The 27,419-nt window shown below is 36.4% G+C and overlaps 1 protein-coding gene across 14 annotated transcripts in view; it reads right to left on the bottom strand.

Moving 5' to 3' along the window:
* The window catches only part of FAM135A (family with sequence similarity 135 member A), a 131,761-nt gene extending 110,417 nt beyond the window's left edge, over positions 1 to 21,344 (bottom strand). For 4 of the 14 annotated variants that reach the window (XM_025991131.2, XM_072735139.1, XM_025991135.2 and 1 more), the window contains exons 1-5: positions 21,293 to 21,344; positions 20,872 to 20,928; positions 19,192 to 19,280; positions 5,209 to 5,298; positions 3,655 to 3,770 (exon numbers count right to left, since the gene is read on the bottom strand). In XM_025991131.2, the coding sequence (XP_025846916.1) occupies positions 3,655 to 3,731 (77 nt within the window). In that variant the 5' untranslated portion in view covers positions 3,732 to 3,770; positions 5,209 to 5,298; positions 19,192 to 19,280; positions 20,872 to 20,928; positions 21,293 to 21,344. Of the gene's footprint in view, positions 1 to 3,654; positions 3,771 to 5,208; positions 5,299 to 19,191; positions 19,281 to 20,871; positions 21,165 to 21,292 lie in introns of those variants that run through there. The other 10 variants (XM_072735136.1, XM_072735138.1, XM_072735143.1 and 7 more) reach the window with 4 other exon arrangements.
* Between the last annotated feature and the right edge of the window lie 6,075 nt (positions 21,345 to 27,419).

Genomic DNA, 27,419 nt, shown 5'->3' with positions numbered 1-27,419 from the left:
TTCCAGTTAAAAAATAAATAAGTCATAGGGATGTAACATACAACATGGGGAATAAAGTCAATAATCTGGTATTAACTTTGTATGGTGACACATAGTAAATAGACTTATTGTGGTGATCATTTTGTAATGCAGACCTATGTCAAATCACTATGTTGTACACCTGAAACTAGTACAATATTGTATGTCAATTATACCTCAATTAAAGACAAGTCAAGCAATATATCTAAAATCAATGATCCTCTAACCATTAGATTTTTGAAAGATCAGAAACATAATAATATTCTTCAAAGGTCTTCAATGGATGGGGAAACCAGATTGTAGAATATGAGGAAACTAATGAAAATAGCAATTACACATGCTATGTTTATGATGATTGGCAAAAAAAAAAAAAAAAGGAATAACAATTCACTTAATCTTTATCTCCAGTTCCAAACCTTCAATTAATTATGAACTATCTCCACTTGGATATCTCGCCTCAAACTCAATATATCAAAATGAACAAATCTTCAACCTCCTTATTGATTTCAACATTACTAATACTGTACAAGTCAATAGGATTTAAAACTTCAGCATTATCTTTTAAATTTCTTATTAAAAATACCCAATTTGCAAAAAGTAGAGCAATGGACCCATATGCCCACTACTCATTTCAACAATTAGAAAGACTTTTGCTGTATTCGATTGTACTTTTTTTTTTTTAATTTTTTTTTAAATTTTTATTTATTTATGATAGTCACAGAGAGAGAGAGAGAGAGAGGCAGAGACATAGGCAGAGGGAGAAGCAGGCTCCATGCACCGGGAGCCTGATGTGGGATTCGATCCCGGGTCTCCAGGATCGCGCCCTGGGCCAAAGGCAAGCGCCAAACCACTGCGCCACCCAGGGATCCCCCTGATTGTACTTTTTCTTTGCTGAGCAACTTCAAAGTAGTATCTTACATATCACATATATTCTATACACGTATTTTTAATGCTTTTTCAGTCTCATCCTCCATATGGAATCAGTCATTAAATCTTACTATACTTACCCTGAAATGCCTCATAAAAATTAATAACAAAAAAAGTGTTAGAATAGAATGATTTTTAAAAATGTCTCTGATTTTTTCACCCGTCCTGGTGTCCACACATCTTGCAGTTTGACTTCCAATAGGAAGTAAAGTTTAGTTCCTTACCCTTAAATCTGCGCTGGCCTTACAACTTGTTTTGGGCAATGCAATGTGGCATAGATGACAATGTGCTAGTTTCAAGCCTAGGTCTTAAAAGGTCTTCTTGAATAGTTTCTTTCTCTTTGGATGCTACCTCCTCCGTGAGAATAAGCTAGGATGAGATATCATAAAACAAAATGGAGTCCACCCAGATAAGGCCATTTTCTGTATCAGCCAGCACCCAGCCAACCTGCCAGTTGGGTGTGAATTCATAGGTGAGTCCAACAAAATCAGCCAAGCCAACCCAGAAGAACAGACCATTCAGCTGATCCACAGACTTGTGAGCAAAAATGAATGTTTATTGTTGTGATACCACTGAAGCTTTGTGTTTGTCATTAGCTATACTATTGTGGCAATACATTACTAATACAGAAATCAGTAACTTAGAAGTAGTGTGCACCGTAACAAAAACTTAAAATATGTGGCACTGACGACTTTGGGACCAAAACAATGGTAAAGGTAGAAGCAAGAAAAATGAGTAAATTATAGAGATTTAAAAAATGGTAACCCATGTTACAGAGCGATGAAACTTTTTTTTTTTAAGATTTTATTTATTTATTCATGAGAGACAGAGACAGAGGCAGAAACACAGGCAGAAGCAGAGGGAGAAGCAGGCTCCATACAGGGAGCCCGACGTGGGACTCGATCCCCGGTCCCCAGGATCATGCCCTGGGCTGAAGGCAGATGCCCAACTGCTGAGCCATCCAGGTGTCCCAGTGATGAAACTTTTGATAAAAACGCTGACAGCAGTAACTTAGTAGTTGTTAGACAATGTATCTAAGAAACTTTGGGACTTAAGCAAGCTAATTTCCAGGGAGAATGCTAAAAATGTCAACTGGTTACTCCTTGCTAAGTATAATAAGGTTTTCCAAGAAAGAGATAAGCTAAAGAAAGAACTGGTCATTTTACAAACAGAATGTAGAGGGAATATAGCTGCACCAGGAGTTGCTAGATTAGAAAAAAAAAAAAAAAAACTTTTTCATCTTCAGTCTCCTTAAAAATTTTCAAAATAAAATGTGCCATGGACAAAGATCGTATTAAAGGAGTAGCTATAAATCCCTTTCTTTAGAGCTCTAAAGAAATTAAAGCAATGTTTAAGTAGACATTCTCAGTTTGACAAAGGGTTTTCAGGAAGTTGAGGGGCATGATCCCACAGAATTCTGATCCCCAAATAGTAGTGGTTACATCTAGAGAATAGTCATGCCTCAAAAGACAATTGTGGGTCTGGGCTTCAGAGCCTGGGATGAACTCTATCAGACATACCGAAACCTCATAAAATTTTTAAAAGTAAGTTTTACTGGCTTAAGAACTGTCAGGCTAGACTCCTGGGCTGGCCTTATAACTTGCTTAACCAACAGAATGGAGTGGAAAAAAATAAAAGTGCTAATTCAAGGGGCCCTGCATCCTCTGCTCTCTTTCTTTGACTCCTGTCTCTGTCATGAAAACAAGCCCAGCCTATCCTGCTGAGGAGTGAGAAACTATGAGGTGAAGCAGAGCACAGCTGTTTTTATTTTTTCAACAAGATGGCAAAACCAAGACAAACCAAAAATAAAACAAAACAAGAAAAACCTCAATAGAAAATCTCTCTCACCCTACTTCTGATAAAGCTTCATTAGTACCACTCTTAGTACAGAACTTCAGAGTTACAGGCATCTCTAAATTGTCCCCTATGCTTCTGTTTCTTCTGCACAACCATCAATCTAATATATCACAATCTTCCTGTTAGTAAGTGCTTACTGTAATAATAGTGATAATTTCATTATTGCTTGGAAACCACTGATGGCTCTCCAAATCCCTGCTGTTTCTTCAGACATAAGGAGCCTTTCATAAACATAACCTCTCCTTTCTTTACTATCTTTCCTTCTGCAATTCTCCTAAAAAATATCCAATTTCCTAAAAATTCTTTAAAATAGCATGTTCATTCCTATTTCCAAGACCTGATTCATGTTGCTCTCTCCTCCCAAAACAGTTTTTCATTTTATCCTTTGCCTATACAAGTCTTAACCATATTTTGTCCCTATTTCTCCAAAATGCCTTTCCTAACATACTAACCCAGAAAAATGTCTTTGTTTTGATTCCTAGAGTACTTTCTATATATACTTCTTGAAGATTTGTCATTTTGCATTCCCACTTAGCTGTTTTGTACATGTATTTTCCCCATACACTACTTTTTACAAGCAAAAATGAGATCTTAACATTTTCACAGAAGTCCTTTCAACACTCAGTACAAACTCATAAATGCACATTACATATATCCAGCATTATCGCTAAATCCATGTGAATAATTCTCAAGCATCTACTTAAAACTAAATTTCTCTAAGAAAAGAATTACTTGAATATAGCTCACTGTTTTCCTGATATATGCTGGATTATAAGTATATATTAAATTTAAATGAAAATCTGTACATCTTTTCTTATGCAAAATATATAATCTTCATATTAAAATACATACCCTCTCTGAAATAAATCCACATTGTAGAACTTGTTTAGCTCCACAGAGAATTCTACCATTGCTTGAACTTCAGTCATTTTCAATTTATACTGAGAAGACAAATCTGGTAACAGCACCTTGTTAAAAGTAGGGGGAAAATCATGAGCAGCACAATGACAAAAATGCCAATTTACAAAAAAACTAATATTTAAACATGTTTCAGAGTATGATAGGCAGAAAATAAAAATGAAACAAATTAGTCCGTATATCTAACACAGTCTATCCCAACTAAACAGCATCAGAATCAACTAAATATACTTACAAATGATATACTTACTAAATAACAATAATATTGTAATTTAAGATACGTTCCAATAGAATGCATTTTCTAAAAGAATTGGAAAACATTCCAATAGTATGCTTTCCTTTGTGACATCTATATGATAAATAATAGAGCAAATTGCTAAAAGAAACCCTTGACTTTATCACAGATAAAATACTAAAGAAAAAAATTAAGTCACCTCATTATTCTCTTCTAGCTCTATATTGCACATCCAGTCTACTCCAAAGTCAAAAAGAGAATTAGCATCCTTTAATCCTCATTTAAATCCATGAAGGTTCATCCTCTTGGGCAAAGTTCTTAAATTACTATTTGTTCTTAAATTTCCAAAAAAAAAAAATTTTTTTTCCCCTCATTACAAAAGCCTAAAGTATTCACTGAAAGGAGTTTTAAAAAAAATACAGACAAGCAAAAGTAAAAACATTCATGATTCTGTCCATTGACATATACTTTGGTATATATTCTTCACTTGTGTGTGCTTTTATAAAATTTCTGTAAAACTGGGATCAAACTATATGCACACTTTATATTTATTTAACTTTTTGATGAGCACGTATGTCAATAAATGTAGTTTTACATTACTTTCAATTGTTTACTATTACAATATGAATATTATGATTTAAAGCATCTATTGTTGGGTATTTCAGTGATTTCTGTCTTTTCACTATTACAAAATAGTATTGTATTAATAATGCATGCTTTAAAAACACAATTCAGAGTAAGAAAGTGTTGAAAGACAATCCTCCAGAGTCTCCTGTTTCTGCATATTTTGCAAGCAGACACTGACTGCCTCTGTTCCAGACTATTTTTCAAGGATGTAGGATCAGAAAACAGAGATAGTGTCTCATACTGGAACAGAGGGCAAATTTGTTTATTTTCCCTTTAACAGAGATAATCTCCTGAGGCATAAGTCAGGCAGACTTATTTTCCATTATAAAAGATCTGGGTCCCCCTAAACTTAGGATTCCTCTCCTATAATACAACCTACTCATATGCAGGTGCTGCCTGGTACTGTAGCTACTGCTACTACTATGCATGCAAACCATCCTTTTCTTAGATCTAGGAGTCTCATGTCTTCTGCCCACATCCATGGCATTGCAGCAGGCTAACTTGTTAGCTTGCAAGTGGGATAAAATCTCAGACCCTTCACAACCTTTGAAATAATTCTTCAGAGAAACTCGACAAATATTTCGATCTCATGACTTAAATGCAAAAGAGGTAAAACATATTCTTACCTCTGCTGGTTAAAGCTTCATCTTAACATTATGAAATAACCAAACTTGTACTTCCAGTTACTGATTCTTACTGAAAATATATTGTTCCCCCTATGAGAAAGAAAAAAATAACATTTCAAACAAAATAGACATAAAAAAGTCCATTTTAAGGAAATCTATGCTTCATTAGTTACCCAACAATCTCAATTTATCTAAAAGATCTATATCTTGCATAAGGCTTATCAGAAATGTTTCAGGGATTTTCCATTCAGTTTCACTGATAATATTAACTGTTACACCCTTGTTAAGAACTCCCTAGTATATACTTCAAAGGACAATAGTAAGATTCTTAGTTCAGTGGCTCAGAAACAATCTTTACAAATAATAAAAATATTGTTAAGTTTATTAATTTTTAAGATGTAAAACTTACTATTTTAAAATAACTCCTTATGTAGAGTAAATGATTTCTGAAATTACAAATATATGAAATGTGCATAATGTATATACACACACAAACTATTTTAAATATATTGACAAAAAAGAATGCCTAGATATGCTATGGATAGTTTTGTTCACACTCCCAAATATTGTCTGAATAAAAAAAAAATTCTTGCCCATGTAAAATTACCTTAGGTACTAAAAATGTTAGAATAAAGACTATATTCACTCTTCTTCATGGATTCTTTTTCTTCTCCCATCATATATATGTAGACTTTACCACCTTCAAGAACTGCTATTTCATTTTTTTATTTATAACTGATATACATTGATATATTAGTTTCAGTATACAACATAGTGATTCACTATTTTTATACATTACAAAATGATCACTTCAATAGTTCTGGTCACCGTTTGTCACTATATAAAGTTATTACAATATTAGAACATTGTAATAACATATTGCCTATGCTGAACATTAGGTGGAGACTTATTTATCATGGAAGTTTATACTTAATTCCCTTCATCTATTTTGCCCATTCCCCCACTCCCATTCCCTCTGACCACTAGTTTGCTCTCTGTATCTACAAGTCTGTTTGTTTTATTCATTTGTTTTTTCAGATACCACATATAAGTGAAATAATGTGGTATTTGTCTTTCTCTGACGTACTTCACTTAGCAAAATACCCTCTAGGTCCATTCATGTTGCTCCAAATGGTAAGATTTCTTTCTTTTTTATTGTTAACAATATTTCATTCTATTTATACAGCACATCTCATTTATTCATTCATCTATTGATAAATACATACATAGATTCCTTCCATGTCTTGGCTATTGTAAATAATGCTGCAATCAACATAGGGGTGTGTATATCTTTTGGAATTAATGTTTCTATTTTCTTTGGATAAATATCCAGAAGTGGGATTACCTGATCATATGGTATTTCTATTTTCAGTATTTTGAGGAATATCACACTGTTCTGCATAGCTGTTGCACCAATTTACATTCAGACCAATAGGGCATGAAGGTTTCCTTTTCATCACTTCTTCTCCAATACCTACTATTTCTTGTCTTTTTGATAACTAGTCATTCTGACTATTCTGAGGTGGTATCTCATTGTGGTGTTTTTTTTTTTTTTCATTGTGGTTTTGATTTGCACTTCCCTGATGACTAGCCATGTTGAGTATCTCTTTATGTGTCTGTTGGCCATCTGTATTTGTTCTTTGGAAAAATGTCTATTAAGCTCTTCTGTCCATTTTATAATAAGGTTAATTTGTTTGTTTTTTTCCTATCCAGTTACATGAGTTCATATATATATATTTTTCAACCCCTTATCAGATATGTCATTTGCAAGTATCTTCTCCCATTTGGTAGGCTTTTTATTTGGTTGATAATTTCCTTCACTGAGCAAAAGCTTTTTAGTTTGATGTAGTCCCATTTGTTCATTTTTGCTATTGTTGCCCCTACCTGAAGAGATATATCCAAAATACTATTGCTAAGCCCAATGTCAAAAAACTTATTGCCTATGTATTCATCTAGAAGTTTTTTGGATATAGGTCTTACATTTAAGTCTTTAATCTATTTTAGGTTTATTTCTGTATGTGGCATAAGAAAAATGTTTCATTATTTTGCATGTATCTGTCTAGTTTCCTCAGCACCATTTATTGAATAGATTTTCTTTTCAAAGATTTATTTATTTATTTATTTATTTATTTATTTATTTTATTTATTTATGATAGACACAGAGAGAGAGACAGAGAGAGAGGCAGAGACACAGGCAGAGGGAGAAGCAGGCTCCATGCCGGGAGCCCAACGTGGGACTTGATACCGGGACTCCAGGATCGCGCCCTTGGCCAAAGGCAGGCGCTAAACTGCCGAGCCACCCAGAGATCCCAATTTTCTTTTCCCCAATTGTATGTTTCTTTCTCCTTTGCCGCAGATTAACTGATCCTATAAGAAGGGTTTATTTTTGGGCTCTCTATCCTGTTTCATTGATTATATATATATATATATATATATATATATTTATATATATATATATATATATATATATATATATATATATATATATATATATATCTGTTTTTGTGCTAGGACTATGCTGTTTTGATTACTATGGATTTGTAGTACAGTTTGAAATCAGGAAGCATCATACCTCAAGGTTTGTTGTTCTCAAGATTGCTTTGATATCTGAGGTCTTTTGTGGTTCCATACAAATTTTAAGGTTATTTTTCTATTTGTGAAAAATGCCATTGGTATTTTGACAGGGATTACACTGAATCTGTAGATTGCTTTGGGTACTACAGACATTTTAACAATATTAATTCTTCTAATCTATGAATGTGATATATCCTTCTCTTTGTGTCATCTTCAATTTCTTTCTTCAATGCCTTATAGTTTTCAGAGTACAGATCTTTTACCTCTTCAGTTAAATTTATTCCTAGGAGAATAAATTTTATTCTTTTTAAAAATGTTTACTTATTTTTAAGATTTTACTTATTTGAGAGAGAGAGAGGACACAAGTGGGGAGTGAGGGGTGGGCAGAAGAAGAGGGAGAAGCAGACGTCCTACTGAGCAGGGAGCCTGATGAGGGGCTTGAACCCAGGACCCTAGGATCATGACCTGAGCCAAAGGTAGATGTTTAACCAACTGAGCCACCCAGGTGCCCCTCTTTTTTTTTTTTTTTAAGATTTATTTATTGAGCGAGAGGGAGAGAGCATGCACAAATGAGAGGGTCAAGGGAGAAGGACAGAGAATCTCAAGTAGACTCCATGCTGAGCATAGAGTCCAACTTGGAATTCCATCCCATGGCCGTGAGATCACAACCTGAGCCAAAATCAAGAGCTGGGCGCTTAACTGCACGCACCATCCCAGTGTCCCAGTATTTAATTCTTTTTGATGCAACCATAAATGGGATTGTTTTCTTCACTTCTCTTTCTGATAGTTCATTGGTAGTGTATAAAAACACAATAGATTTCTATATATTAATTTTGTATCCTGCAACTTTATAGAATTCATTTATTAGTTTTAATAGTTTTTTACTGGAGTCTTTTTTATTTATTTATTTATTTTTACTGCAGTCTTATAGAGTTTCCCACATATAGTATCATGTCATCTGCAAATAGTGATAGTTTTATGTTTTCCTTTCCAATTTGGATGTCTTTCACTTCTTTTTCTTGCCTAATAGCTGTGGCTAATATTCCAGGACTATGTTGAATAAAAGTGGTGCTCTTAGGGGAAAAACTTTTAGCTTCTCACCACTGAGTAAGATGTTAGCTGTGGGTTTGTCATATATGGCCTTTATTATGTGGAGGTACATTTCTTCTATACCTAATTTATTGAAGTTTTTATCACAAAAGTATGCTGAGAGAGTGTTCCATATTTTGGGCATCCCTCCCAATTGTGGAGTCACTGCATCTGGGGTTGGATTCAGGGTGAGGGTATGCCTTTGCCTCTTATACCATTTCCATGTGTCTCTTTTGTCTTTTGTTATAGAGGCACTGTCTATCTAGTTCTCAGTTCCTTTTCAGAGGATACTATTCCATATAAAGATATAAACTTGTGGTGTCCATGGGAGGAGGGGAATCTAGTCTTCTTATGCTACCATCTTGAATCCTCCTTCTAATAACTATTTTAAACCTTAATAATCACATCTAAAGACTGTACAGTAACTACTTCTAAGGAGATCAAAACAATGTTATCTTTACCTAAGACATTCTCATTTCATGAATATAACCACTTTATGATAGTTACTCCTATACATACATATATTCTTAGTGTTCAGGATTTAGATCATGTTCCAGTACAGGTTCTTAGTCAAGTTTGGTTAGTTCTATATCTCTTAACTTATTCAGATATAAAATAGGTATGTATTCATTCAAACATTTATTGAACACTTACAATATGCTGGGAAATGCAACTGGCACAAAGTATAGCTAAACCTTGGATTCCATCTGTTTCCTTCCTCGCAGATGGAATTTCTTCATGATAGTGACCTAGTTCTGACCACATAAATGAGGACAAAACCCCAAAGAATGGTAAAATAAAAAGGAAAGATTATGGATTCCTGAATGGTTTCACAGAGCACAGATGTCCTACCTATCTAGACTTCTTGGACTTTATATCTTAGAACTCTTTGTTACAGCAACTATACCTGACCTATACTCTAGTATATCCCCCAATGCAGCCTATTTTCAAAAAAGAAGCCAGATGATCCTTTATACTGTACAATATACACATTAATTAATATTACTGTATAGTTGTACTAATAGCATGTTCTATTTTTTAAATTTTTATTATTTTTTAAGATTTTAAATTTATTTATGAGAGACAAGAGAGAGGGAGGCAGAGACACAGGGAAGGAAGGAGCAGGCTCCTCACAAGGAGCCTGATGTGGGACTTGATCCCCGGACCTAGGATCACGCCCTGAGCCAAAGGCAGATGCTCACCCACTGAGCCATCAAGGTGTCCTTAATAGTATGTTTTAATATGTTATATAATATTATTTTAAAATAATTCAAATTGTATTTTTTTCTCAGTTCTAAACCCTCAGTGGCTTCCCACAATATTTAGTAAAATTGTCTTATGATGGCCTATATGATGACCTTATATCACCTAGATCTTTCATAATTTCTGTGACCTCATCTCCTACCAGTCTGCCCACTTGTTTCCTTACTCAACATACCAAATATATTCCTATCCCAGGGTCTTTCATTTGTTCCCCGGAACACTTTTCCCTCCCAAATATCCAAATGAATCACTTTTCACCTCCTTCTAGCCTTGACTCAGATGCTAACTTCTCAAATAGCCCTTTGCTGGCCACATTATCTAAAATAGCAACTCTCAAAAAAATTAAATAAACAAAACAAAATAGTTAAGTCTCCTTTCCTGGCACACCCTCTTTCCTCCCTTATTTTTTCCCTCAGCACTTATCTCCAACTAACAAACTAAAGATTTTAATTTTTTAGTTTTCATTATGTTTCCCCACTAATATGTAGGCTTTATAAATGCAGAAATTCGTACTACTCTGTTCATAGCTCTATCCCCACAGTCTTACATACAGTAGGCACTCAATATTTAACAAAGATTTAATAAATTAATATAAATCTTCTTTAAATATTAACTGTGACTATTTTTCTATTTAAACCCAACCAACTTGAAGAAAGGATTTATTACACTGATATATGGAAAACAGAGATATCCGTGAATAAACTTTTATAATAAAATTCCTTTACCAGGATATGTTCTAGATCTGTAAGCAACTTCCTTCACTCTTCCTCGCCTATTCTGGTGTCCTCTATTGTTACTGTCTAATTTTCCTCAAACCCACCTCTTTTTACTGATTATCCCTAGGTAGAAACATGTATGTACAGATATATACCGTGTGATGCTGATAAACCTGGCTTTCATTCCCCCTCAAAAAACAGAAAACAATTATTTTTATGTTTATGTACCGGTAGAAAAACTTCAAAGGACCAAAGGAAAGGAGAGTAGGCAAAAAGAGAAAGGCAAGAAAAACCAGAGGACTCTCAGAGTCAAAGGGGATCTGTCTGATTCTCTTTTCATAAACTGCCCTTTTCCCATCACAGGGAGCAATTGCCACACAGGTACAGCCAATTCTTGCTGGCCCCCAGCACTGTTGAAAGCTTCTAAATTTTCAATAAGAAATGAACATTTTATTTTTCTAATGGTGAACTCTCCTAAACCTCAGATGTTGCCAACTAGTTCAAAAATAAACAAAAACAAAACCAACCAACCAACCCTGTGCAGTTCAAATCAAATTCATCTACAGGGTAAATGCATTCAGAGTTTGTAATCACTCACACAAGTGCTTATGCCATTCAGATCCTCAGGCAAAGGATCTTTTATGGAACAGAAAAATCCTTGTCTGTCCTCTCTTAAGAATGAAAGAAGGTAAAGAAAGGGCTTTTTTCCTTTCACCCAGAGGACGCCTAGGAAACACCCCACTTCAAGGAAACTCTGCTCCATGAGAAGCTATGAGTTTCATGGCCCTTCAGCAGTCAGCTTCCTGGCTTAGAATCTGTCACTTTAATCTGAGCATTTGAAGCTATGGGAAAGAGTTGACTTACCTGCAACTAAATTGTTCTTTCTGTTTTTCTGGACCTGACAAGGTAGCCTAAATGAAATAATTTGAGTAGTGTTCCTTCTTGGGCCATTTCCTAAGTCTCTAAGAGAGAATTTAGCTGAGTAAACTACAAACTCCAATCCAAAGAAGCCAAAGGGGAACTTCAAACAGAAACTGATTCTGATACTAAATGGAAAATGTATACTGAAAGACTCTCACACTGACTGGGAGAACAATCTGACAATTATCAAAGAAACAAAGTTAATCTATTATTCTGAAAGATGTCCTTGGCCCTCTAGAGGGACTCTAACACAGTGGCCAATAGACAGTGGCTACTGAACAATTAATATGATAGTGTGACTGAGAAACTGATTTTTAAATTTAAAGTAATTTAAATTGGGATCCCTGGGTGGCGCAGCGGTTTGGCGCCTGCCTTTGGCCCAGGGCGCGATCCTGCAGACCCGGGATCGAAACCCACGTTGGGCTCCCAGTGCATGGAGCCTGCTTCTCCCTCTGCCTGTGTCTCTGCCTCTCTCTCTCTCTCTCTCTCTCTCTCTCTCTCTGCGTGTGACTATCATAAATAAATAAAATTAAAAAAAAAATAAAGTAATTTAAATTTAAATCCAAACACTAGCGCAGTATAAAATATTTTCTCATTGAATGTAACTCTATTGTTTGGTAGGGCTATATCTTACTTTAACTGTTAAAAATGTAGTGCACTAGTTGAGATATGCTTTAAGCATAAAGCACACATTAACTTTCAGAGGCAGTATAGAACAAGAACATAAATATCTCATTAAAATGTTTTTTTTTTATGCTGATCACATCTTGAAATAATATTTTAAATATGTTGGGTTAAATAAAATATATTATAAAAATTAATTTTACCATTTATTTTTACTTTGTAAAATGTAGCAACTAGAAAGTTTTAAATTACACATACATATGTCTATGAATATGTATGTTAGTTTAGGAATACCAAGCCATCTCTTTAACTGCTGGAATGTATAGTAACTATCCCAGAAATAGCACCAAGTGCATAAAAACTATGCATAGTTTTTAAGGCTATAGAGATGTTCACTCCAATAAGATCAGTTGAGAGACTTCCAATATTCACAAAGAGGAGTCTAGGCATGGATATCTGGAAAAATGTGGGAGATGCTCCTACATTATCTACACTAATCCTAAAACAACAGCTAACCACACTAACCCTTTTGAACTCAGTCTGAATTCATGAGTATTACCAGAAATCTAAAAGGATGTAGAAACATCTGAAAGTAAGAGGCACAGCTTAGAAGTTCCTCAAGATGAGCTGGAGACCACAGGAGGTGATCAGATCCTCTCACAGAAATAAAAAAACTAACAGCCTTGACTCAGATGGTGGACTCAAAATATGTGTCCTGAAGACAGGGAAGGAGTTGAGTGAATAAGAACTTTAAGACGCTCCATTTGCCAACCTAAGAAATAAAGGGATCACTTCTACCAATTATGGAGCCAATGGCTCCAGCTTCTAAATTCTATTCCAAAGTTAGCAGCCATGACACAAATGGGTTCAGAGCTTATAATACTGACAGTCTGAATAATGATGCCTAATCAGAAAATACTGTAGATGCCACATAAGGCAGAAATCACCTATGGGCCAACTTACCCTTAAAAATCCCTTAGAAAGGCTCCAAAGTGGCAATCAATATACCATTTCTCAATGAATAAAACACATTCACTTGGTCTTCCAGCTTTAGGAAAAAATTCACTGTTTCTTCAGCTAAACACTAAATAACATAGTAAACTTGCATTTAGGGGCCATATTGTACAAAAAATATACACATCTTTAAATGTTCATATTTCAATGTTGAGAAACTCAAATTATGGCAGACATATAGGAACTGATGCCAAATGAAGGAACATCACATTCAAGCCCAACTAGATAAGGAGTTCACACTATGGCAGACACATGGGGATGGAGACTGACATTTGGGATCTAGGATCAATGGAGGGAAGAGTGCCTTGTAAGTACAGTTAAATTCAAGTATGTTAAATAGGAATATGTTGGGAACAAAGAAGGAGGTTAACTCAACCCATTTAATACTAGCTAGTCAGTTTTGGGTCCATTTTCTTGAGGCTTCTAATGAATAAGCAGGAAACTCAAAATAGGGGCACCCCCGAGAAGGCTTCAAAATGCTGCTCTTATAACCTTGTGAATAAAATACTCTTAATACTCAAGTTGTATAGCAATCCGAGAAGAGTAGAAGATAGGTTTCTTGCGGGAGGAGGGTGCTCAGCTGCCACCTTTTCTAAGTCTCACTCAGGGCATAGCTGAACTCCAATCCACACAGATGGGGCCCTTAAAGTCTTAGAGCTAATCCTGACCAAGTCAGGCCATACCAGTAAACTGAGAACAATCAACCAGTGATATCTGGGTTAGTTTTATATCTCTAACCCTGCTATCTGGTATAATTCTGGCCATCTAGGTTGCTTAAGTCTGCACTGGGTGATTCAATCTAAATATCTGAGCTATGTTTTTATATCTTGATTTACATTCATTTTCCTTCTTATCTGGCTCAGGCCCTGACACCCTACCCTGCCCATCTTTGTAAGCTCCTTCTTGTAGGGGCCAAACATGCTAAGTCACTGTATTATAACCTGCTCTAAAATGGCCAAGCCACCTGTTACTTGCCTAACTCTGAAGATCACGCTATTCAGATAGCTTTTAACTTTCTTTTTGCCTTCACAGTTATTCACATGCACAATACTTTGATCTGTGACATCTCTCATTTTAAAAACTGATTCACAGTTAAGATGAGCTTATGAGAATAATTACAGTAGAAAGGACATGTAAATTAAGGAAGAACACTGGTCTAGAAACTTTTGCTGCCACAACTTATTCATCAAAATGAATTCCTGAGAGCCCGCCATATACTATACTGCCCAAATTATAAAAATATTTAAGAAGAGAATAGAATACTAAATTCTTCTTTTAGGGAGGGGGGAGGAGACTTTCAAAAGGGAAGATAATAAGAACAACTTGATAGACAAACAGTATTTTAAAAAACTGTATGTTTCTCTATTGATATCAAATATAGATCAAATAGCTATATCAAATTGAAACCAATATAAACATTCAGAACTTTCCGGAGTACCTACTATTACAACAGTAGTTTTAACTATGTTATTTTATTTAATTCTCACAAAAATCTGAAAGAGCTATCATTACTCCATTTTACATGAGAGGAAACTAAAGAACAAAAGGTTTACATAACTTAACCAAGACCACAGTTAGGAAAAAAATGGAAAAAGGACAAAACTCTCAAATGTGCCAAACTACACAGCCTAAATTTAAACTTGCATAATTGTAAAGTCTACACCTGAATTGTTATTGGAAATAGACTGAATGATCATCAAGTCATGAGATAAAAAAAAGCCCCCACTAAAAGAAAAACTGAAACCAGAATGCAGCATTAATAAAAAAAGATTACCCTTGATAGATGAACCACATTTAATTTTCCATGCAATTAGCATTATTCTCCAATTATGAAATCTTCAAATTTCTCACATTCCACACCTACAAACAAAATCTGAAGTTTTAAAGGCATTGTTCTCTTCTAATTTCTTCAAAATTTGGTTTTGAACAGTTGTCTAATAAAATAAATATATTATCTAATAAATATACTATCTTAGAATTGGCACTTAGGTTAAAAAGTTAAGCATTCTCAAAACAAACATTGTTCACTTTGGATAACTGTGTTAATATTATAGAAAATCCATAGTAAAAATATTTTTTTAAACATAGAAGGAATGTTGGTAACTTCTAAGAGTATTCCCAAGGTTGACTTACTATATGAGAACAAAGTAGAAAGACAGAGAAAGAGCTTTTATTGCTCATTATGGGACACTTAATGAAAGCTACATCTCACATCATATCAATAATGGGAAATAAGATTTAATTTATTAAAACTAGCTCATATAAACTTTTCAGGGACACATCCAGGTCATAAAACAAACCTGCTCGTAACATAATACAGAATGCCTTTGAATATATCATGTTATTATATACTTTAAAAAAACCAGTCAGTTAAGTGTCCAACCCTTGGTTTCAGTTAAATGTCCAACATTTGGTTTCAATTCAGGTCATGGTCTCAGGGTTGTGAGACTGAGCCCCGCATCAGGCTCTGTGCTGAGCACAGAGTCTGCTTAAGACTCTCTTTCCCTGTGCTCCTCCCTGCTACATACTCTTTCTCCCTCTAAAACAAACAAACAAACAAACATTTTAAAAAACACACACACAAAAAAAACAAGACAATAGCCCAAATGACCAAAAATTTAGTTATTTTTTAAATTTTTTTAAAGATTTATTTATTTATTTATGATAGACACACACACACACAGAGAGAGAGAGAGAGAGAGAGAGGGAAAGAGAGAGAGGCAGAGACACAGGAGGGAGAAGCAGGCTCTATGCCAGGAGCCCGACGTGGAACTCGATTCCGTGACTCCAGGATCCTGCCCTGGGCCATAGGCAGGCGCTAAACCGCTGGGCCTCCCAGGGATCCCCAATTACTTCTTTTAATAGGAAGAGAAATTCAGAAAGAACCACAGTGATCTACTACCTATTTCAGGGATCTGCCCCCAGCATCCCCTAAACTATTTCATATTATTGGTTATCTCAACAAAGCTCAAAACTAGAATAAAGAGGATTACAATACTCTCTCTGAAAAATGTTCTAAGAAACAAACAATGCTTTCTTAAAAGTCTATGCTTTCTTGCTTTCTTCAGTCAACTGGTAACTTTGACATCAAAGAGATCCGGATTCTAATCCAGACTCACGAAATCTTACTTTTCTCAAATAGAAATAATATTTGTAACTCCTAGATCAAAAGTTAAAGCTTATAAAGATAATATATACAAATATACACAAAGCATTAGGTATGGGACTTGGTGCACAGTGGTCAATAAATAACTGATAGTATTATTTTATTTTAACTCAATTTTTTCTTTTCTTTTTTTTATGTATGACGTTTTTATTTTAATTATGGTATAGTTAACATAAGGTATTATACCAATTTCAGGTGCACAATACAGAGATTCAACAATTCCTTACATCTCAATATTTTATCTCAATTTTTAACTATGACTTCATTTAGAGAAATGTCTATTCAAAATAATGTAACTCAACTAAATAGATTTTTATTATCAATTTCAATTGTATGTTTTAAAAATACTGTCATTTATAGGACATCAGACCTTAAAGGGAAATGAGCTGACTTCCAATTAAGATCATCTTAGATCTTAGGTGTTGAGAAAAACTAGGAAAAAAGGAGACTGTGAATATTTCAAATCTCTATTTAAAATTTTCTATTGATTTCACTCCTTAGAGACATTTCTTTGGTTCCCCCTGCCTAGAGGTCTATTTCAGAATTCTTCTATAAAAATGGGGCCCTTGGCAAGCATTTTATTATATAATTATTATACTCTGACATAAAAGTTATTCATTTTACAGAACAAGACTGGTGACAGCCTACATTCTAATCTTATCTTACCTGAGGAAAAGAACTAATTTTCAGTAAGCCTGAGGAAGAATGAGAATGGTTTTTAAAACTGGGGTCCTTAATTCCAAAAGGCAAAAGTGATGGTAATGGGGAATATAAGCTTCCAATGTCTGAAACAGTGACTGTCAATAAGACCTGATCTTGCTGTTTAGACATTAACAGTTAGCAGTATTTCCAACTGAAGACCATGACTTACTGGCAACTTGAGACATCAAAGAGCAGATGTCAGAGATACCACTGATCTAAAAACAATCATGAATGAAGCAGCTGCATCCTATAAGACAACTTCAAGCGGATTTCAATGAAGGAATACTTCTACGTCTGATTATATTAAGAACTGTAGCAAAAGGACATTTCATAGAACTTAACAGAAATGTTCCATAATATTATCAATTACAGACTTCTAAATTAACAATATAATTTAGAAATACTTGCTTTATTATGGATGGTCTAAAGAGACCTAATCCCATAAAAGGAATATATTATAATTTACTCAGAATGTTGTTTTAGTTGAGAGTTCATAAAGATTGTTTCATCAAAATAAGAAGTTATTCAAGTAGGAGAGATCTGATATAATCTGGTATAATATGCCCGATACCTCTAGATTCCTGTCAAGAAAAAAGAGGCAAATTTTTATTAAACTTAGCACATTATTGATAACCGAGTATGTACTTGTTAAAAGGGTGAAACCCACTGTGGAGTTGTTTTACGTTATTTCTTCTGAAAAATCTAGACCTGCCTAACAACTTGCGCTTTGTAACTTTTCTAAAACATCAGTGGGTTCATTAAGTTTTGTTTTGTCTTTTTGGTATCACGATTCTGCTTCTTATTCATTTCTAAACTTTCTTCCTGACAAACTCAGGGAAAAGAAATCTATATGCTCCCATCTTCATCCGTTCATTTAAACACACACATACGTATCACAAAACTCACTTTTGAGCAGTTTTTCCTCAATACATAAAATCAAAGCAAAGGAAATTCTTGCCCTTTCTAATCCCTAAACAATGCCCACTGTCAAGGGCCTATATCCATAATAAACAAAGCTAAAAATATAAGACAACAGAAAATTATGGCAGTAGCCAAAGATAAATGAATAACTCTTACATCTCCTTTCAGTATCAGATCCTGAAAAAGGGCATTTTAATTCTTTATAATGAATGCTACAGCATCTGTTTCACTGTGTATGAATATTAATATAAGCTAGTATACAGTTCACCAGCATTCTACTAGATTTTTCACAGAAGTCTAAAATTAAATTAAAAAATCTAAATTCCAGTTTGATTTGGGATTTAACTAATGATACTTTTACACAGTCTAAAAGAGATAGAAATATATAACAATTTTTGTCTGTGGTGGCCCTACTCATGTTTAAATAAGGCTTACTTTGCTACTGAAAGATCACTGAGTGGCCACCTTTTTTACCCGCTTATTACAGGTAGAGACAACTAGCTATAGAGGTTAAGTGGCTTCTACAAATTAATGTTATGAGTCATCATAAGAGTTTAGATCTTCTGACATCAAGCTCTGTGCCTACTGTCTACCACAAATTATTATTTTAATTCTTAAAGTACACAATTAACACAGTAAAAAAAAAAAACTAACAAGAATTTGTAGGCCTTTACTTTTTTTAATGAATTGTTACCTAAAAATAAAAAGACTTGCCTTTGAGAGGTGGGAAAGCTTCCTTGTTAAGCAGCAGTTATATGTATTTGCATAGGAAAAATCATTTTTAAAAAATCTTAAAAGTTGAAGAGTTCATCACTTCTTACCACACACAGTAGTTGGTTAGTTCTTCCAAAGGAGGTATAGCTTTGAGACACTGGATACTAAACTGTATTTCCCTCCACTTTTATCTCTAATATCAGTCTGGATAAGAAACTACACTTTTTTGCCTTGGTATTTCCCTTCTGTACAACATAAACAGAAAAATTTAATTCCTACCTGACATAGACAATGTAAGGAAGAATTTACTGTTTGTGGACTGCTTTGAGATTCCAGAATGAAATACATAATCCAGATGATCTTCAACCCTGGAATAAAGGCAAACTTCACTCAAAGTATCTGCTTCAGCAGACGCCTTCAAAATAAAATACCATTATTCATATAGAGAGGTTTTATATAAATGAATGGGGGGGGGCAACACTAGTTAGTTCTTTTGCCCAATTCAAAAATTTAATACATCTGTTTTCAATACATATATTTCATTCAGTAGGCACACTAAATCTATTCTTAAATAAATAAAAATTACAAGCATTTATTAAAGAGAGCAGAGACCCTCAAGAAAATGACTCAATCATTTGCAATTGTAATTATGTAAAACATCAAATTAATAACGAATTTCATAAAATAAAATTTATTAAATTTCATTTAAGGTTAGCTCTTGGACAACTGTATTTGCTGAAGGGCAAAAAAAATTCCAAATTTTAACCTTATGTTTGTAGATCAGCCTCTAACAAGTCTTAACCCTTTTATACTTTCATCAAGTCTATACTCGACTTGCTTATTCTGATGTGTAAGGTAAATATAATTCCTAAAAATTAAAGGTTCAATCAAGTAAATGTAAGAGGTTTATTGCTACTGTCATTCTTTTGACAACATTTCCCCGTCAGGGAATAAAAAAGATGAAGAGATTTTATTAAATTGGATGATGCACTAAGAAGACTGAGTATGGATACCTGGCTTAGGTAGCAGAAAGCAGATGAGACTGAACTCAGAGATTTAATAAAAAGTTAAGCGGCTTAAAGACGTTCCATCTACACACACACACACACACACACACACAAATCTTCAAAACCCCCCAAAAAACAGTTTTAGAGACGGAGAGGAGAAAGAGAGCCCAAGATTACATACGGGAAACAGGATCACAATGGAAAAGGACGGGAGGCCGGGAGCCATCAGACGGAAAACGATGAAACCAAAAGACAGTTAAGGTACCAAAAGACAGTTAAGAGTGAGGGAGGGAGGGCCTGCGAAGGCGGGGGTGGGGGGGCACAGGACGACCTCCGGCGCACTACGAGGTGAAGGCAAACAGCGCCTCAGAAACTCACAAAAGAGAACGAAGTGCTGAAAGGGGGGCAGAAGGCAGCCAAGTTAGAAATTGTAGAGGCAAACTTGGCCCGTGAGGGTAAGGGGAGTCGGGAAGAAGAGCCAAACCGGGGATGCCCGGAGATGGAAGAAATTACGGGGAGCCAAAGGATACGCCGCCTCGACCGGGAGACGAGCGGAGCCAAAGGGCACGTGGGAGGAGGGGATGAAGGCGCAGAACCGCGGAAGGGGGGTGAAGGCAGGACGGAGCGGCGAGGATGGAGCGCACCGCGAAGGGCAGGCGACGGCTGGGGACAGCGGGACGGAGGTCCAGGGGGCACCGGCCGGGGACGCGCCGCAGGGGCCAGAGCAGCGGGCAGCACCCGGCGAGCGGGGCGCCGTGGCTCGCCGCCACCCGGAGGGCGCTCTGCACGGCCGTCCCCACCGACCTTCAGCGGGCCCGGGGCCGGGCTCCGACCGAGAGCGGGCGAGCGGGGGCAGGAGAAGGAGGCCGCTTCCTGCCGGGCCCGTGGGAAAGAGGGAGGGGTCTCGCGGGTAGGGAGCCCAGGGAGACGGAGGAGACCCTGAGCGGCTTACCTTTCGCCCGGCTCGGCCTCCTCCACCGCCTGTCGGGCCGAGGAGGTCGCTGTCCTGCTGGAATAAGACGGCCCTACCCGGGTCAGCACCATCCCGCCCCGGGCCCCCTCACATCGCCATCGCAGCAACCGCAACCACCGCAGCGGAGGAGCCGGTTCGTCACCGCGGCTCGGCTACTGGCCCGAAACGGCCAGCGAGCATGCGCAGTCGCCCCAGTCCCAAGGGAACCCCGGCCAGCCGGCGCTACCTGCGATCAACAGGTCTCCGGCCCCGCGGCCCCGCCCCCGGCCTTCTCTCGCCTCCCCACTCCTCCCTGGCCCCGCCCCTCTCCAAGGCTAAGCCCCGCCCCTCCCAAACACCGCGCCCCACCCCTCCCCCTCGTTCCAAGCCTCTCCACCGCCGCTCTGGCTCCAGCGCCTACTGAGATTTCGAGAGATTTGTCCACTCTCTTCGCCTCTCGCTCCCAAATTCTCGCGAGAACGGGAGTTTTGCGTCAATAAAGCGCGCTGGTCTCGCTGGAAGGGTCGCGCTAGGAGTTTAAAGAAACAAGCGAAGGGGCTGGCTGTGTTTTACGAAGAGGAGGGTACTGGAGGAGAGTAACGTCGTTCTTTATTCTTCTGTCTTGACCTCTTGGCTGCGGTCCTGGATAAAGAGCCCAGTCCCGGCGCTACTTACCTGGCGCGGTAGAAAAGGAAGCTGCGGGAGTTCCGCGCTGGCTCGAGGCTGCTGCTTTTAGGGACTCGGTGCATTTTCTGGAGAGATGTGGATGCTGCTATGGTTACTGCTAGGTTACTGATGCCTACAAAGGCGGGAGGGAGGCGATGAAGTGGTCTTTAGCTTTGAAACTCCATTAAAAGAAGCCTATGATTTGGATAGGCCGGGAAGGATAATCCTTCAGTGATTTACTTCACCCCAGCTCCTGAGCCTTAACCCAGCAGAACCTTTTGTGGTGCATGAAATTCAGTACGTTACAAAAGCAAAGTTAATGGGAAAAAGGAAATACGGCTGTGGTGTGTGTTAAAAGTGAAGTGGGATGAATAGTGTTGATAATTGTACAACTTTGTGCTTAACGATACCGAACTGTACTTCTAAAAATGGTTAAAATGGTAAATTTTGTGTATATGTATATACACAAAATATATATGTGTGTATATATATATATATATACACACACACAATAAGAATGAATTAAAAAGAAAAGGGTTTGTATACTAATTTGGGAATATAGCCCTTCCTTGACTTAATGACAGTTATAACTTTATAAACCCACCATAAATTGAAAATATTATTGTCAAAAATGCATGGAATACATCTAACCTATAGAGAGCATCATAGCCTAGCCTAGCCTAGCCTCGCCTCCCTTAAATGTGTTCAGAATACTTAACATTAGCCTGCAGTTGGGCAAAATCCTCTAGCACAAAGCCGATTTTATAATTAAGTGTTGAGTATCGCATGTAATTTCCTGAATACTATACGGAAATTGAGAACCACTGGTTCTAAGTGTATTGGTTGTTTACTCACGGGATTGCATGGTTGACTGGGAGCTGTGGTTCGCTCCCTCAGCCCAGTAAGTACCATGACAGAAGGTCATACTGCATTTTGCGAACCTGAAAAAAAGACCAGAATTCAAAATTTGAAGTTTGGCTTCTACTGAACGCTTATCACTGTCTCACCATGGTAAAGTCAGAAGTCTTAAGTCCAATTATTCTAGGTAAGGGACCATCTGTAATGATGGTGCCTTGAAGCCTAGGTCATGTGAGGGACAGGTTTGAATATAATACAACGTCTGGTTTTTCTTCATATTAGAATGTATCTTTAACATGATTGTGACTGCCCTGTTATCCTCTGATAACCCCGTATTAGCATTCGTGTGAATGGTCTGCTTTCCTGCTCCCCAATCTCTGCCTTTTTAAGAATAGTCAAATACCATTGTAGTATCTTTCTTGTAAGGACCTTTATTGTTTTGTGATTTGAATTTATAGCCTCAACACTGAAAGGCTTTTTAAAATTCTTTTAGTTCTGTCTCTTAGAAAAATATATGAAATATTCCATTATTTGCATTTCCACATCTATGTCTTTCCTAAAATACACCCTGTGCCAAGATTTCTTTGTTATGTTTTTTTTTTTTTTTTTACTTAAATCACATTTTGAAATCATCTATGTGCCAGACAGTGTACTAATTTTGGAGGATACCAACGTGAATAAAACAACTTGAGTGGAGTGTTTGCATAACTCCTTTATGATGTAATGTGTGTAGTGCAGCAGAGATAGGTGCACAGGGAACTACTGGAGCTCAGAGAAGGAGCATTAATTCAACTTAGGTTTCATGAGTCAGGAAACACTTCCAAGAGAAAATTATTCCAGAGAGCTAATAAAGTGGGAGATGTGTATGTGTACAGGGGAGATAAAAAGGGAAAAGGATTGCTTGAACAGAACTATATAATAAGAAACTATCATTGCACAGAACTAAAAGAGTAATTTGAGGATGTGAGGTTAGGAAGGTAGGTAAAAGTCAGATGGTGGTGAGCCTTTGAAGGATTTCAAGGAAGGATCAATTCAACTAGTATTTTTGATTACCTATTCAGAATGTGTTACGTACTATACTAGTTACTGGGGTACAATGAGGATTAAGAGTCATTCCCAATGCTCAGGGAGTTTACAGATTGGTAGGGGGAGACAGGCTGCTCAAATACCAATAAATTCTACTAAAGAGTTAAAATTGAGGTAGGCACCTGTTTGGGAGCCCAGAAGAAGAGCATTTAACTAACCTGGAGACTTAGACAAGACTTCCCGGAGATAATTCATCATAGAAGAATATAAAATAAGCTCTTAAAATTAGAAAAATTATAATGTCCCCTGACATACAGACCATTAGAGAATGCATTGATCTAATTGTCAGATTACCTGGGTTCAAGTTCTAGATTCTGCAGAATACTGTGTAATCTTGAGAGTCTTAGCTTCTCTAGGTCTTGTTTTCTCCCATAAAAAGAGATTTCAGTGTCTAAGGTCCTTAGAAACTTTGTGATTCTAAATTTACTTCGCATTTATCTCCCCAGGTTTTGCAGACATCGTGCTAATTTACTTTTTTGTGTCACATTTAATGTACTTTAAGCTAAGTTTTATGTTACATGTGTCATTTTCGATCCAAGTCATGAATACTCAAAGAATTCAAGGTTTGGAACACTTTCTGTCCTATAGTGAGTTTACATAATTTAACTTTGGCACAGAATGTTTCTGAATCTTTACTAAACCCTTCTAAGTGGAGTATTCTCTTAAACTGAAGATCAGATTATCTCTCCCCTACAAAGTTGCACAATATTGGCTCAGCTAAAGATTGAGACATGAGAAGAAATGAATATTGTAAATTTGGAAAGAGCCTCAGGGAAATATGCATATATTTGCCTGTTACTAGCCATTAATTTACTAAGCAAATAATGAATTTGCTTAAAATTTTCCTTCCTGGGATTTATGATCTTTAAAATATTTTTATTTCTTTCTATAGGTTGCTATCAACTTTGAAATTAATATTAATGAAATAATAACTCCCCTCCTGGGGCAGTCACTCCTCCCTGTGTATAGATTTAATCATTTGCAGCTTGAGTGCCCATGGTACTCAAGGGTAAGTTTTTTAAAAGTTATATAATTTTAACAACAAATATGAGATGAGGCAAAACAAAGTTTCATTACAGAACTTCCTTAGTGGGTTATTAACAGCTACAAACCAGAAAGGCAAATGTATTACTTCATAACTTAATGTTGTAACATTATTTCATGACTTAATAGCCATGGTCTTTCTGGAGGAACCACCATATAAAACTCAATTACCGATTTTTTCTTCCTGTAATGTAATAGAAAACCATCAAAAAAATGTTTTCTTCTTCTTCTTCTTCTTCTTCTTCTTCTTCTTCTTCTTCTTCTTCTTCTTCTTCTTCTTCTTTTTTTTGTTTTAACTTATAACATTGGTTGTTTCTGAGAGGGAAACTCAGAGCCTGGAGCGTTTGGTGAAGGGAGGAAAGAGGACTTTTTATTGTGTATTCTTCTGAGTTTGAACCTAGTGAATGTATTCAAGGAAAAAAATAGTTGAGTCTGTGTAAAATAAATACCGTTTTTAAAATGCTTACACAATAGTTTACAGAAAAAGTCCCTGATAGCTATAAAACTAATAGAAAAAAGGTTTTGTTATACAATGTGAAAGGAGCAGTCAAGCAGTCACTTTTGAGTTGCAACTCAGATCATCTGGATTTCCCAGAGTGTCTGCTTGGATCATTCAGAGAGAATCTGTCAGACAGTAGACATTCCTCCCACCACCATCCCAGTGAATCATTCATGTAAAGTATAATTATCTAGTATCAAATAAAAGTAATGAAATGATTTCTGCATTATTCTCTTCCTTATATGCTTGAAGCTTAACTTTTAAATAGCATTTATACTAGTTACCAGTTGATCTGTGATAGCAAACATATTAGGGCAAAAATCTCATTCTTCCAATGACTCATGCATTTTTATCTTGCATTCTGATCTTTAAGCCAGCTCCACTCAGATAGCTTCTGCTTCATATCAGACCTCATCATATACTGCTGACTCCTCTTACTCAACATACCTCAACTAGACTCATCCTGCTCCCCTCTCCCCAAATCACACACAGCTCCATTGCTCTCCCAACCTTCTAGTTTCTAATTATTCTCCCTCCACATTTACCTAGGTGGAGAACCTCACAGCCATATTACTAACTTCATAAATTGAGCACATAGTCAAAAATTCAAAATCTTTCTAATATCTATTATCTTAATTTTTGCATAACTTTCTTCTCTAGCTTCCTGACCTGTAAGATGAGTATCATAGTAAAAAGCTGCTTCATGAGAATGTTGTAAAATTGATTATTAAAAAGATCTTTTACCCAAAAACACGGACCCATTTCTGATTGTTCCTGTCACTGGCAGGAGTAATGAGAAGTAATGATAGATTAATAGATCAATTGAATTTAGAACAAGAAGCATTCATAATCAGTGCTTAAGTCCCTCTTTAACAAACAAGATGTACAACTCTAATCTCGTGTCAATTTGCAGACATCCATGGAGAATGCAAAATAAACTTCATATATTTTTAAATCTCTTCAGCAGAAAAACTTTTCTTTCCACTTCTTAGATTTTGCATTGGAAATATTGGTGGGAATGCAGCAGAAAGGGAAAAAACTATAATAAATCATTTTTCTATATTAAAGTTATCATTATGCTTTATTTCTTTCATAGGCAACTACTAAATTTATTTATCCTTCGATTTATTTGAAATATGTGGCAGTTGCCAGATTTATCTTGGGTACAGAAAAGGAAAGCTTTGTATTAGGAAATAGGAAATTCATTCATTCATTCATTATTTCCATTATGCCTTTAAAAACTACTTAAGCCACTTTTCCCCCCTCAATTTATTTAGAAACAAATGCAACCCAAAGTGATCTGGGAGCTGAGTAAATAGTTAGCTTCTGGCTGATTTCTTTTTGTAGAAACTTCTTGAAGAGAATATATGCCCATGGGCTTACTTTACTCTCCATCTGGGCTTGAGGTTTTCTTTGTGAGAAAAATTTGTAATTCTAATTACAAATTTAATTTATTTTGTAGATATAAGGACTTATGGTTACTTTTTTAAAAAAAAGATTTTATTTATTTATTCATGATAGACATAGAGAGAGAGGCAGAGACACAGGCAGAGGGAGAAGCAGGCTCCATGCCGGAAGCCAGACGCAGGACTCAATCCTGGGTCTCCAGGATCACGCCCAGGGCCAAAGGCAGGCGCTAAACCGCTGAGCCATCCAGGGATCCCTATGGTTACTTTTTAAAAAGGTTTTTATTAGAGAGCACAAGCGGGGTGGGGGCGGGGGGGGGGTGCAGAGGAAGTGGGAGAAGCCTACTCTGATGAGCAGAGAGCCTAACAAGAACAATGCAGAGCTCCCTTCCAAGACCCTGGGATCATGACCTGAGCCAAAGGCAGATGCTTAACCCACTAACCCACCCAGGTGCCCCTAAGCCATTGTGGTTGTTATTTTTTCTTGAAAAACTTTGATAGTTTTTGTCTTTCAGGGAAAATGTGTTCATTTCATTAAGTTGTCAAGTTTATTGGCATAACATTTTTTATAAAACTCCCTTATTATCCTTTTGGATAAATGTAGAGCCTTTAGTGATGTCCTCTTTCTCATTCTTAATATTACTAAAATTGTGTCTTCGCAATTTTTTGTGTGTCTTCACAAGTTTCTTCCAATCAGTCTGGCTTGAAGGTTGTCAATTTTATTAATCTTTATCGTGTATCAGCTTTGTTTTCATAGATATTACCCCTTGTTCTTGTGTTTTCTACTTCATTAATTTCCACTCTAATATTTATTCTTTTCTTTCTTCTGTTTGCTTCAGGTTTTGTTGTTCCAGTTTTAATTTCTTAACTTAGGGTGTTGACTTGACACCTTTGTTCTTTTCTATATGGGTGTTATATGCTTTAAAAATTCTTTTTCTAAATATTGCCTTAGACAAATCCTGCAAATCTTGGTATATTTTCATTTTTGT

This window comes from Vulpes vulpes, chromosome 1, assembly GCF_048418805.1.
Source record: "Vulpes vulpes isolate BD-2025 chromosome 1, VulVul3, whole genome shotgun sequence".
Taxonomy (NCBI): Eukaryota; Metazoa; Chordata; class Mammalia; order Carnivora; family Canidae; genus Vulpes; species Vulpes vulpes.
This window is presented reverse-complemented; position numbering and strand designations above follow the sequence as displayed.